This window comes from Monodelphis domestica, chromosome 8 (genome assembly GCF_027887165.1).
Source record: "Monodelphis domestica isolate mMonDom1 chromosome 8, mMonDom1.pri, whole genome shotgun sequence".
Classification (NCBI taxonomy): domain Eukaryota; kingdom Metazoa; phylum Chordata; class Mammalia; order Didelphimorphia; family Didelphidae; genus Monodelphis; species Monodelphis domestica.
In genome coordinates this window covers 15357560-15370479 of record NC_077234.1, presented here as the reverse complement: position 1 = coordinate 15370479, position 12920 = coordinate 15357560, and the positions used below count along the sequence as shown (strand labels likewise).

General features: G+C 40.1%; 1 protein-coding gene across 2 annotated transcripts in view; it reads left to right on the top strand.

The window, feature by feature from the left end:
* The first annotated feature begins 374 nt into the window (after window positions 1–374).
* Window positions 375–12920, top strand: part of DHX36 (DEAH-box helicase 36) — a 50844-nt gene continuing 38298 nt past the window's right edge. The window contains exons 1-4 of one of the 2 annotated variants that reach the window (XM_007502346.3): window positions 375–709; window positions 6896–7020; window positions 7850–8102; window positions 10316–10354. In XM_007502346.3, the coding sequence (XP_007502408.2) occupies window positions 482–709; window positions 6896–7020; window positions 7850–8102; window positions 10316–10354 (645 nt within the window). In that variant the 5' untranslated portion in view covers window positions 375–481. The remainder of the gene's footprint in view (window positions 710–6895; window positions 7021–7849; window positions 8103–10315; window positions 10355–12920) is intronic. The other variant, XM_007502347.3, reaches the window with a different exon arrangement.

Here is a 12920-nt window from a genome sequence, read left to right as displayed (position 1 = left end):
TTGCAGCCCGCAAGTGTCTGGGGCCAAATTTGAACCCAGGAACCCAGGTCTGGCTCGCAATCCCCTGAGCCACATAGATGCCCCCCATAATTTCTTCATTTTATGCATTCACCACAATGGTGCCATAGGGTCCAGGGTACAAAAAATGGGGAGCTGAGTGAATATTCGCGGCCGTCAGCCATCCCGAAGGTGCATTCGAACTACCAAAATCAGTAAGTCGTCCTGGGACAAGACAAGATGCAGCAGCAGTTCTCCCTGAGCTGCGCAGGCGTAGAAGCCCTCGCCTAAGCCCCGCCCCCTCCCTCCCCTCGTCGCGGCTGTTGTGTCACCGGAGACCGCTTCTTGTGACGCGACGTCGCGGCTCTCCTCGCGCTGGGCGCCGGAAGCGGAACGGAAGTGCACGCGAGACCTGCTTCCGGGCCCCGTCGCCATTTGTAGCCGTTGCCGGTCCCTGCCTGTGGTACTCTTTTCTGTGGGGACGATGAGCTACGAGCACCGTCAGAACTGGGGCCGCGACAGCGCCGGGCCCCGCGGCTCGGGCGGCGGCGGGTACGGGGGGAACCGCGGCGGGGGCGGAGGCCGGGGCGGCGGAGGCGGAGGCAGCGGCGGGGGCCGGGGCCGGCATCCCGGGCACCTCAAGGGCCGCGACATCGGCCTGTGGTACGCGAGGAAGCAGGGACAGAAGAGCAAGGATGCCGAGCGCCAGGAGGTGAGAGCCGTGGCCTCTGAGGCCCGGCCAGGGGCATACACTCCCGAGGCCTGGTCCTGGAGGCAGTGTCTAGCTGGTGTAGCCACCCCTCTTTGGGCCTTGTCCATCCTGGCCTTTTATGCCCCGCAGTCTGTCAGGGCAGCGTGCGGCCGGATGTAGACATCTCTTACGCTCTCCTGATCTATTCCCTACGTAGCCTGTCAGGGCAATATCAGGCCCCAGTGTAGACTCCTCATCCCAAGCCTTCTCCACTCCAGCCTCCCAGTCCACCCGTGAGGGATGTCTATACTGATCAGGCTAATGTTGGGGTCCAGTGTAGACACCCTCCTCTTTGCTCCTGTTGTTTCGGGCCATCTCTGCCTCTGATCTCCCCGAGAGAGATGTATACACTGTAGTCAGGTGAATGTTGAGGCCCCAGCGTAGACAACGCTTAAGGCCACCCAGACCATCTCCATCCTGGCCTCCCCAGGTGAGGTGTCTGACATTTATCAAGTCAGTGTCAGGGCTGGGTATATATACACCCTACTTTCCCTCCATCCCAGCCTTCTCTGCTCTTGGCTTCCCTAGGAGGAGTGTCTATACCCCAGCCACCCAGACTCACCATCAGGGTGCTCTACATTGGTCAAACGAATGTTGGGTCCCTGTGTAAACATATACCCCCTTCCCTTTGGGCCTCCCCAGGAAGAATGGCTACCTTGGTCAGGTCCATGTCAGGGATTCCCTCTCCATCCAGGCCTTGTCCAGACTGCACCCTCCTTTTCTAAAGGAAAACCCCAGTGGATAAGGACTCCCACTGTCCATCCTGGTTTCATCTCCCCTCTCTGCCCAACCCCAGGCCATTGTCCTTGCAGCCCCAAAGTTTGGGCACATCCTTGCTCTCTACCCAGTTTCTGGGATGCCATTTCTGCTCCATTGGGCACTAAATCTGTGACTGATACAGCAGATCTGAGTGCAGCAGTCTTACTGTTTGATCAATATTTAGAGAGTCATCATAGCGTTTCTCTTTTTAGTCTGTTGTTTCTGCTTTCAATTCCATCCTGAAATGGGGTGATTTAGCTGGAGTCTTAAACCAAGCTTTCTGCAAACTTTTTGTTTCCTCCATTTCTTCCCACTGTTCTTTGAAGGGACACTTTTATATTTTCCCACCAGGCTCTTCTTCCAGCCAGGCACGGGTTTCCATTGCAAAGGGATCTATCTTTTCCTGGCACAGGTGACTTGGCTGTTGTGACTTCCTGTGCTGATGCACTGAATGAATGAAGTCTTCTATGAGCATTGGTGATAGACCATGTTGAGGATTTGTTCCACTTTGGATTCTTCCCTCCCTCCCCCCAACCATGTTTAAGTAGGTCAGGTTGGATCTGTTTTTATTTATATCAAAAGTTTCAAGACAGAATAGCAGTAGGGCTAGGTACTGAGAGTTAAGTTACTTGCTCAGGGTCTGGGACCAGATTTGAATCCAGGACACTGTCAATCCTGCTGTCAATCTCCTGAGCCACATCTGTTGCCCTCATCTTCCTATTCTGGAAGAATATCTTTGTGATATTTTCTCCATCTTTATCTGGGCTGGCCTTTCTCTTCTTTGTCTAGAATTCTCCTTACCTCTCCCTCTTCATTTCCCTGGTTTTCCTTCTAGAGTGAACCCAAGTCTTACCCTCTACAGGAACTTTTTTCTTCTGTTGCCAACTGCTACTGTCTTCTCATTTGAGATTGCCTTCTACCACTTTAGCATATACCCAGGGGTTTTGTCTTTCTTTTGTTCCTCTACATTTATCTCTGTGTTTGGCCCAGAGAAAGCACCTAAGAAATCTTTGTTGACTGCATACCTTCTAATGTTTTTCACCATTTCTCCCTTACATCTGTCTTTGTATTGAGGTGGAGGGTGGGGATTGCACCTCCTAAAGGACTTGGGATTTCAGCTGAGTCTTTCACAGAAGCCAATTAAGCTAAGAGGTAGAGGTGAGGAGGTATGGGCAGCAAGGTGGCAGAGTGGGCTGGGAGCTAAGAAGACTGATCTTCCTGAATTAAAATCTTGCCTCATTCACTGGACAGGTCACTTAACCCTGTTGGCTTTCCATTTCTCATCTGTAAAATGAGCTGAAGAAGAAATGGCAAATCCTACCTGGAAGGGAATAATAAAGCATAAGGGCACCAAAAAGATAGGATTAGAAGAGCCCAGGTTGTGAGGGACTTTAAATGCCAATCAGAGGATTTCTAATATTTTGTCTTGATAGTGTTAATGTGGAGACGCTTGAATAGCTGAGCAAGATGGTTAGACCTGCCCATTAAGAAATTCACTTTGGCAGCTGAGCAAGTGGAGGCTAGAATTGAGACAGGAGAGAAGCTCGATATTGGTGGTCCTGTGTTTGAAAGAACTTCATAGAAAAAGATTTACTTAGCACACAGTAGGGACTTAATAATACTCATTATGTGGATGAATAGGTTCCTGAAGATCAAAGATAATTATAAAAATCTCACGGGTTTTGTCTAGCTTTTGTTTTCAAAAGATCCTGCCTCACCACCTCCTCCTTCTCTTCCTCCTCAGTCTCCTTTGACAGATCATCTACAGTGTTCACTTCAGCTGTGGCTGTACCCTTTAGGTTTTTGTCCTGGGATTTACCTTTGGTTGTGTTCTTGGGTCACGCTTGGTGACCTTACCAGTTCATGGATTTAATCATCATTTCTACTTCTGACTCCCAGATGTCTATATCTAGTCATCATCTCACTCAGATCCAGGCCTTCCAGGGCTCCTTATGATAGTGCTGGCCTCAGTGTGGGCACCTTTCTGCATCTCAGAACCTGGAATTCAAGTTACCCACCAGCCTCATATGGCAGGGATTGCAGCTATGACCATACCCGCCTAGATAATTTTTCTATTTCATGTTTTTCCGGTAGTTTTATAAAGGAGTACTGTGGCATTATCAATGTAGGATCTAACTAAAATATACATAGCCTCTGGCAACCCTATCAATCTAGAACATGTCCAAGAAGAACTAGGTAGACAAGCAAAATGTCTGAGCAGACAGCTGGATGGCACACACTCCATCCTAAACATTTTACTCCCAGGACAACTCTTCAGGACTTATTAGAACTATTTATAAACTTGATTGAAGAATTTCCTAGTCCAAAATGGGTTAAAAACAAATCTAAAGGTGCATGTACATTCACATGTGTGTATGTATTTGTTTATGTGACAGTTCTCAGGAGTAACAATAAGAACAACAGTTGATACCAAGGGAGGAGGCAAAATATATTTTAAAAAATGAACTAGTCTGGGACCATCTAGTTTAGGGGTAAGCAATCTTAAACATCTCAATACTTCTTGGAAACCTCACTAACTGCATTTTGCAGTAGTTGATATTAATAATTATGAACCAGGTAATCAGAAAGACTGACATGGAATGCATTTTAGGAGTGCCTTCAAATCAAATTGTTGATTTTTTTTTTTACATTGTGCTTAAAGCATTAAACCTTCAGCTATTCAGAATGATTCATTCTCTCAGATAGATTGGAATTTTACTTTATTGTGATTCATTTGTGTTAACTCCATTGAACCTTTCAATGACTGTAAAAGAATTATTAACTAAAAAGCTTTTATAATTCCCCCACATTCTGAGTGAAGTTTTACCTGGAATACTTTCATTATACAATTAAACCTATAGTCTACGAATGTTCATTTTCCATAAGAATTAGTGGCTGGAAGGGGATGTTGCAAAAATGAACAAGAAACCTAAGTTCTTCAAGAACTTTCTGCTAGGGAAGAAAAGAATCAATATTTTGTGCCCAACTTTCATTTCAAATCCAAAAGTGCATAGTACTTAGCACCCAAAGGGTTTTCAGTGCTTCCTTATGTCAATGCTGGGAGCAAATAGTTCTGTACAATATAATTATCACCATTTTACAAATGAGGAAACTAAAGCTCACAGGTAATGACTTTCCCATACTCTGACAGCTGATGAGTTTTGGGTTAAAGACTCCTTATTCTAACTCTAAATTCTTTAGAATTTGGAGAATAGGAATTCTGTTGAGGTAGATAGTTGGGTAGAATGAGGCACTCAGAGGACATTGAAGAGTTAATTGGAGGTTTATTTAGCCCTAACAGAAAAGATAGTCAATAAGGATACAGTTGCACTTATCATGGTAAAGTTGTACCTCTTCTTTCCGACTCTGGCTAAAAGGACAGAATGTGGTGGTTTATGTGTAATATTGAGTCAAGTCTGAGGAACCTGACTCCATATGGATGGACTTGTTTGTGCTCTTTGGTGACAAACATGTCAGTAAACCAAGAAGCTTGCCAGAAGGGGAGGTGCCCTATTCCTGAACCAATCAAGCTTTTGATTTGCTATCTTTCAGTAACAAAAGATTGTTTAACAAAAACAAAAACTAATCTGTAGGGTGAGAGATGGGATATGTGAAGTAGAAAAGAAGAACTCTGGTAGATACTGGTACTATCACACTGTGTAAACCATACACCAAGGTAATGACAATAATAATTGACAAGTAATTTTCCAACATGTGTTTAAAGACCTTCAGGCAAGGAGATCCACCACCTTTCTAGACATCCCATTCACTTTTTTTTTAACTCTTACCTTCTCTTAGAATTAATAAATTTTGGGTCCAAGGCAGAAGAGCAGTAAGGGCCAGGCATTGGGATTTGAGTGATTTGCCCAGGATCATACAGCCAAGAAGTATCTAAGGCCAGATTTTAACCCAGGACCTCTAGTTTCCAGGCCTGGCTCTCTACTCACTGAGCTACTTTGCTGCCCTCATTTACTTTTTTTTTTAAACCCTTACCTTCCATCTTGGAATCAATACTGTGTATTGGTTCCAAAGCAGAAGAGTGGTAATACGGGCAAGGCAATGGGGGTTAAGTGACTTGCCCAGGGTCACACAATTGGGAAGTGTCTGAGGCTAAATTTGAACCTAGGACCTCCCATCTCTAGGCCTGGCTCAATCCATTGAGCTACCCAGCTGCCCCAATCCCATTTACTTTTGAATTGCTCTTGATGTAAGGAAATTTTTATTGACATCTTTGTAGCTTCCATATTTTGTTTCCAGTTCTGCCTTCTTGGGTCAAACAGAACAAATCTAATCCATCATTCATGGGATAGTTCTTTGAATATTTGCAAATACCTATTATGTTCCCCCTAAGTCTTTTCTTCTTCAGGCTAAACATGCCAATTCCTTCAATGGATAACTCATGACATGGACTGAAGGCCCTGCACCTTCCTGGCTGTACTTTAACAATTGCATTCTTACTGTGGGACCCTGAGGTTTATAATGTACCATGAGAGATCAAAAGAGAGAGAGAAAATACTTTGGGCTAAGAGTAAATGACTATGAGGAGCAGGGAAAAGCTTCAGTGAGGGATGATATGATATTTAACTTTCATTTCTATAAGCAACAGTTTTATTTTTGTCTTTCTTTTCACTTTCAGACTTTTCACACCATCTTTATGTGTAATCCTAACTACTCTGTCCACCTTGTTGTCACCTTTTTAAGTTGTGGCTCCTGAATTTCAATCTCTTTTTGTGCCTGCTGGATCTAGTGGTGTTTCTCAATCAAGACATTTCTGCCTGTATGGACCATTCTTGTTTGCCCTCCTTGAAGCTCCCCTTGTGGCTAGTCTCATTTCTTCTATTTTTCCAATTATTCTTGTATTCACACAGGAGTGTCACCAAAGAGTTTCCATAGTCAGATATAATTTCTTAATCAGAAATTCTTTTCTATGATTTCTACCACCTTTGGATTGTTGTGATTTCCTAAGATGGAGGGAAGCAAATGAACTTTTCTATTCACTGACAGTAAAGATCTTCCCTCCTAATTCTAGTTTCCTTTTTAACTTGTCCATTGATTAATATTTTTGACACCAGCCTTGGGACAATATACTTGGGCAACCTTTTCCATACGCTTGGGGGAGTAGTGGAGAGTAGCAAAATTCTTTGTTTTTAATCGGAAAAATAAAACAACTCTTATTAGTTGACTTAATTGTTGAAATCTGTGAAAATCTCAAGAAAGGGAAAAAAAGAAATCTAGAAAATGAGAGGGGAAAGGGGTTTCAGGTTTGGGGGTTGTATCATATTAATTCTTAACTACAATTTTAAGAGAAATGAATGTCTTTTATTAATGATTGAAATTAATTTGATTTGCAAGTGTTGGTGACAAACTTTTTTTCTCCTATGACTTAAGAGAGCTGTAGTGCGTATGGATGAACGTCGAGAAGAACAAATTGTGCAACTGCTGAATTCTGTTCAAACTAAGAATGACAAAGATTCTCAGCCACAAATATCCTGGTTTTCTCCTGAGGATCATGGGTAAATAAATATACTTTTGAAAAATGGGTAGAAAGCAATAGATCTTTAGTAGCAATGGCCTGATAAGAATTCCAATTTATAAGTACTATTCTTCATCATTCTACAGTATGGTTTAGTGAAGGCAAAAATTCCTTTTTCTTTCAGACTAATTCTTGACATTATATGGTTTTTCTTGCATAGGTCAGGGACCATATCAGGTGACAAATTTTTTTTAATTTAAGAAAAAGAGCTATACTTTAAAAATTCTTTTTAACAAGTCATTTCATTTTAGCATTTTTTTGGTGGAGTGTTCTTTGAAGAGTCATAAGGCCTTTTAAGGCTTGTTCTAAGGGCATGATATTTAGAGGAAAAGTTTACTTAAGTTTTAGGAATACAATATTTTATTGTGTGTGTGTGGTGGGGGGATATGAGAAAGAGAGGGTAACATAGTGAGTTACTTTTGACTTTGTTTTCACAAACCACAGAGAATATACATCCATAATTCCAATACATCCAATAATTCCAATTTCATTCTCTTCAGATTTTGTCAATGTTCTACAATAAATGCGTCAATCAAGACAACTTAAAAATACAGTAGTTAATTTTAAAGAGGACTTTACTATTCTTTGTAGATTGGATAGAGAAGAGACAAAAGGCTATCAGCATTGCTGACAAAAATAACTCATTTGATGGTCAAAACAACTCAAATATTTCCTTGCTTTTGAGTTTGATATTGTGAAAGTATATGTTTCAATTTCATTCAGTTTTGTAAAAAAAATTCTAGTTATTTTATCTTCCAAAAGTTTGAATGACTCATTGAATCAAGTCTTTGCATTTAATCTTAAAATAGATATGGTGCCGAAGTTCCTGTCCAGAACAAACCAACTTCAGAAAATAAATTTTTGGAAAAAGAAAAGAAAACTTTGGACCAAGAAAAGAAATTCATAGATCGAGGGAAGAAATTGGCTGACATGGGAAAGTCATTTGTAGATAGAGATTCTGAATATCTCCTGCAAGAGAATGAGCCAGATGTGGATTTAGACCAGCAACTCAAGGAAGACCTAAAAAGAAAGAAGTCTGATCCTCGCTATATTGAAATGCAGGTAGTGGAAAATATGATCTTTTTCTATTTTTTTCCCTTAAGTTTTCCTTTGCATAAAACCTTGACACCCTCCTTTCTCCTAAGTTTGGCAACAAAATGACTGGTTAAAGAATGGGAAAATTTCTTGGATGAATCTCCTCATCTTAAGGGGTTTCTCAAGGTCTTTATCTCCCTGGGGGTTGAGGTTTGATGATAAGGGTCTTCCTGGTCTTAAGAGTCTATATGGCCCAAGGTAGAGGGATGACATAGATGTGATAAAATGTTAATATAATATTTAAATGTGGAATTTAAAAGGACCATAGTGCCACTTTTCTTTCCAGCCCAGGTGACTGTCTCTAGCATAAGATTGTATAAATTGTAGTTTCTTAAGAAGCAACAACAAAATGTATAAACTCCTTAATTGGAGGGGGGCAGGGGGCAGTAGTTGCATGATGAAACCGAGGCATGGACATCAGCAGTGGTAGGATTTAGAGCTTTATGGGAACACACATTTCTGCACATTTCATAGAGAAGAAAATGAAGATTCACAGAAATGAAGTGATTTTCCCAGAGTCATTTAAGCAGTAAATAATAGAGACAGCTTTGGCACTCAGGTGCCTTGTCTTCAGATTCAGTTCAACTTTACATGATGCTACCTAAAAAGCTAAGGGAATTTTAATGGTTTATGAAGAGAAGACTAGTGAACATTGGTCCCCAGAGAAAGGTCTGGAAAGAAGAGCTTAGAAAGAAGATAGAAAGAAAAGAGAAACAGCAAATCTGGAAAGGAAATAGAACCCAGGAGCTCTTCTGAGCAATGAAGGGCACAGTTGAGGGGACATTGCTTAAGGGTAATTGAGTTTATTTTGTGGACCCCAGAAGCACATTAGGGAGACTGCTATTTCACAGGGCTGACAAACTGAGAGCTAAAGAGAAGTGAGCCTAGAGCCCAGGAAAAATCCGTTGTTTCTCCAAGGATACCTAGGTAGGGTTCTGAAAGAAAGAACTCAGTCAAGGAATTGGGGGGCAGATGGGGAAGGGGACAAGAACACAGACAAATGGATTACAGAACAGTGATCCTAAATTTCATGACTTGAACTAAGACACCATCAAGGCCTCTAGAATACAATAGGCAGCAAGCATTGCTAGACATGTGGGCATTAGGCATTCAGAGCTAGAAAGGACCTTGACAGTCATTTAGTTCAACTCTGTTATTCTACCAGTGTGGAAAATGACTCAAAGAAAGGGGAAGTAATTTGTCCAGTGTCACACAGTTGGCTACTGGTAGCCTTTGTATTTGACCTCATTTGTGTTAGTTACAGCTATATATATGTACAGTTAGGATTTTTAAATTACCTTAAGAAATGTGTATATATATTTTATCTAAACATATTGTACTATAATTAATTTGCAAACCATAGCATGAGAATTTTTAATATAAACCATGCCCTAATATACTTTTAAGAATTAGAACTAGATTTTTATATAATTGAGAAAAATGGAAGATACTTGAAAACTAAATCACTATGTATTAGTCATAGATTTTGAGCTGGAGGGGGCCTTAAAGATCATCTAATCCAATTTACTGCCTCATTTTACAGATTAGGAAACAGACTCAGGGAGACTAGGGGACTTGCCACAGGTCACAAAGGACAGATTTGGGGTTCTTACCTATAGATGCTCTGACTTAAGATCCCAGGATCTTTCCTTTGCACCAAAGTTCATTTAGGAAAAGTAGTAGTAGAATAAAAACTGGGGGGTATGATAATGGTATTGAAGAAAGGAGCTGTCCATCCCTTTGTCATATTAGAGCAGCGTTGGTGAAGGTTTTCAAGTTCATGTGCCCATACTGCGATTTCAAGCTGCCTGTGAGTCCCCCACATTACCCCAAAGAGCAGAGGGAGGAAGTACTCACTTTGAGCAGCTGGAAAGAGGGGTGGGACATGCAAAAACTGTCCTCAGACTCTGGGAAGAGAGGAATGGAGCAGCAGTGGCTCTGCACACATGCCAGTACTTTACTAATGCTGTACTAAGAGTATACTGATGTTGACTATTGTTTGTGATAATAAGTTTGTTTGGTTTTTTCATTAGGGATTACTCTACTGTGTGAAATGTTATCGCTTATTACAAAAACTTTATTGTTTAAATTTTCCTTTGTATAGCTTGCTTTTTTTTCATATTACATTTAGATTGCTTTGTCTGTATTCTTAAAACTACATTTACTTTATATTATTTCAGCATTTCCGGGAGAAGCTACCCTCATATGGGATGCAAAAGGTAAATTATTTACTACATGTTAAATTTGGAAAGTCTTTTTTTTTAAGTGATAATAAACTATCCTCAAGATTTAATATGAGATCATAGAGCCTTTTGTTAATAAAATTCCTAAGGAAGTAGGAATTTTTTTATTAAATAAATTTATTAAAATTAACTCCAAATACTGCTGTTGAATTTGCATTGAGTTCTATGTACAAATCTTGTTTTATATCAAACATTGAGTTTTAACAATTGACATTGTTATAAAACAATAAATATTTTATTTTAAATGGTCAGTTGTATTGAAGCTCAACAATTAACTGTGAACTATATTTAATTTCTGGGGAAATTCCAAATTAATAATGTTGAGCTTGTCTCTCTCTCTCTCTCTCTCTCCCTCTCCCTCCTCTTTACCCCTTCCCTTGAACTACATACTTCCTTTGAACTACATTTATTTTAAAACACAAATCAGAATATTTGCTATTCTTGACTTGTATACAAAAGTGTACCAATATCAAACTGATGCATTTCACCATAGTGGTTCAAGCAAGGTACATACACAGGTTTCCAGCATTACAGATATCATTGAATAGATGGATGGATGGATGGATGGATGGATGGATGGATGGATGGAAGAAAACTGAGGAAAAGAACATAAACTTTCATTTGAAGGCAACTAATACGAATGTTGTACATAGATGTAGCTCAGAACCCATTAAAGAAATGTGACATAGTGTCTGGGAAATGGGCCTTAGCTAGGTGGCATTGTTGATAGAGTTTCTGGATTGAATTGGGGAGGACCTGGGTTCAAATATGGTCTAAGGTATTCCCTAGCAATGTGTCCCTGGGCAGGTCACCTAACCCTTTTTGCCTAGCCCTTACCCTTCTGTCTTAGAGTTATTGCTAAGACAAAATAAGAGTTTTTAAAAAAAAGAGCAATGGGGCAGTTAGCACTTGAAAACAAGAGCTCAGACAGGCAGAGAAACCATAGGATTATCTGTAAAAAAAGGATGTTTCAGAACATTTTCCCTTTCACATGAATAATGAAATACTTGTGCTCCCACCCTTCTAATATGAGCCTGTTCCTTCACAAATATTTTGAAATCTTATTAACTGATTTTCAGCTTGAGTAGAATCCCAGTACCAGGAAGTCATAAATGCTGAGAGGCATCAGCCCTCCCCTTTCCCCAAACTCCCCAATGCCTCTGCTCTGGGAGTAAGATGGAACACAAAGAACAAGGAGTAACCAGACAGGAGCTATATGGATGACAGCATTGTCCAGCTTTCAGGAAGCATCCAGGGGCTTAGAGATAATTCTCCCAGATCCTGGGATGTAGCAGAAAGTAACCCATTTCCCAGCATGCCCTCAGGTCTTTACACCAGCTTGCATGCTTATGTGTGAGCCCCCTTCTCTCCTTGGCCACAAACATAAACCTAAAGAAAATAATCAGGGTAGCTAGGTGGTGCAATAGAGTGCCTGTCCTAGATAAGGAACACTTGTTTTCCAATCTGACTTCAGATACTTATTGACTATGTAACCCCTGGGTAAGTCACTTAACCTTTGTTTGCCTTAGTTTCTTAATTTGTAAGATGATCTGGAGAAGGAAATGAAAACTCTAGTATCTTTGCCAAGAAAACCCCAAAAGAGGTCAGGAAGAATGGGACAGGACTGAATACTAAAAAACAGCAAAGAAAATGCTTACAAGTTTAAAAATAAAATATTGACCTTGCCAACTGCTTTGAGGATCAAATCAGATATAGCTAGAAAGTTCTTAGTAGCACAGGTCTACCACATAGTAAGGGATATGTGATTGCTGGTTCCCTTAGGTACAGAGAGATAGAGAGATAGATGAATGAATGGATAGATAGATAAGTAGGTAGATAGAGCAACACATATTTATTTTAGGGGGCACAAACAGTGGTTCTGCTTTTCTAAATATCTTTTTTTCTCTTTGTTACTAATCAAACTTTACTTCTCCCCATTTCAGTTCCTAATGCTCTATAGATTGTAGAGTGTCTCCAGGTACCAACAAGGAGCCTAAATAATTGATTCCCTTGACTTTCCCTGATTGAGATGAGAAGACTGCCAAGACTTTTACTTTTTAATGTATTTTACATTTCAAACAGATAGCTCTAAAGTTCTCTTTAACTTGTTTATCTCCTAAACTATAGTGAATCTCCCACAAAGTCTATCACTACCTGAGGAGCTAATATTGGTGTGGATTTTCTATAGGTTTTTAGGCTGTGACTTTTTTTTTACCAAAAGGAATTTTGTTTGAATAATTAATAGTTTAGAATGAGACTAAAAAAAAGTTAATAGATTTTTTTTATTTTAAATTTTCATTTTTTTAAAATATTTTTTTCATGTTTATATGATTCATTATTAAAAATTAGTAGTTTGGAATGAGACAAAAAAGAAAAGTAGTTATTTTACAAATGAATTAAGTTTTTCTCATATAATAACTTATATTCTACAATTATTGAATCTAGTCTTAAGGCTATTTAAAAAATTAATTTTCCCACATACTGCTCTGTTGAAGAGCTGTGCCTTTATTTGACATTGAGCAGTTGACTTTTAAAAGTGTGA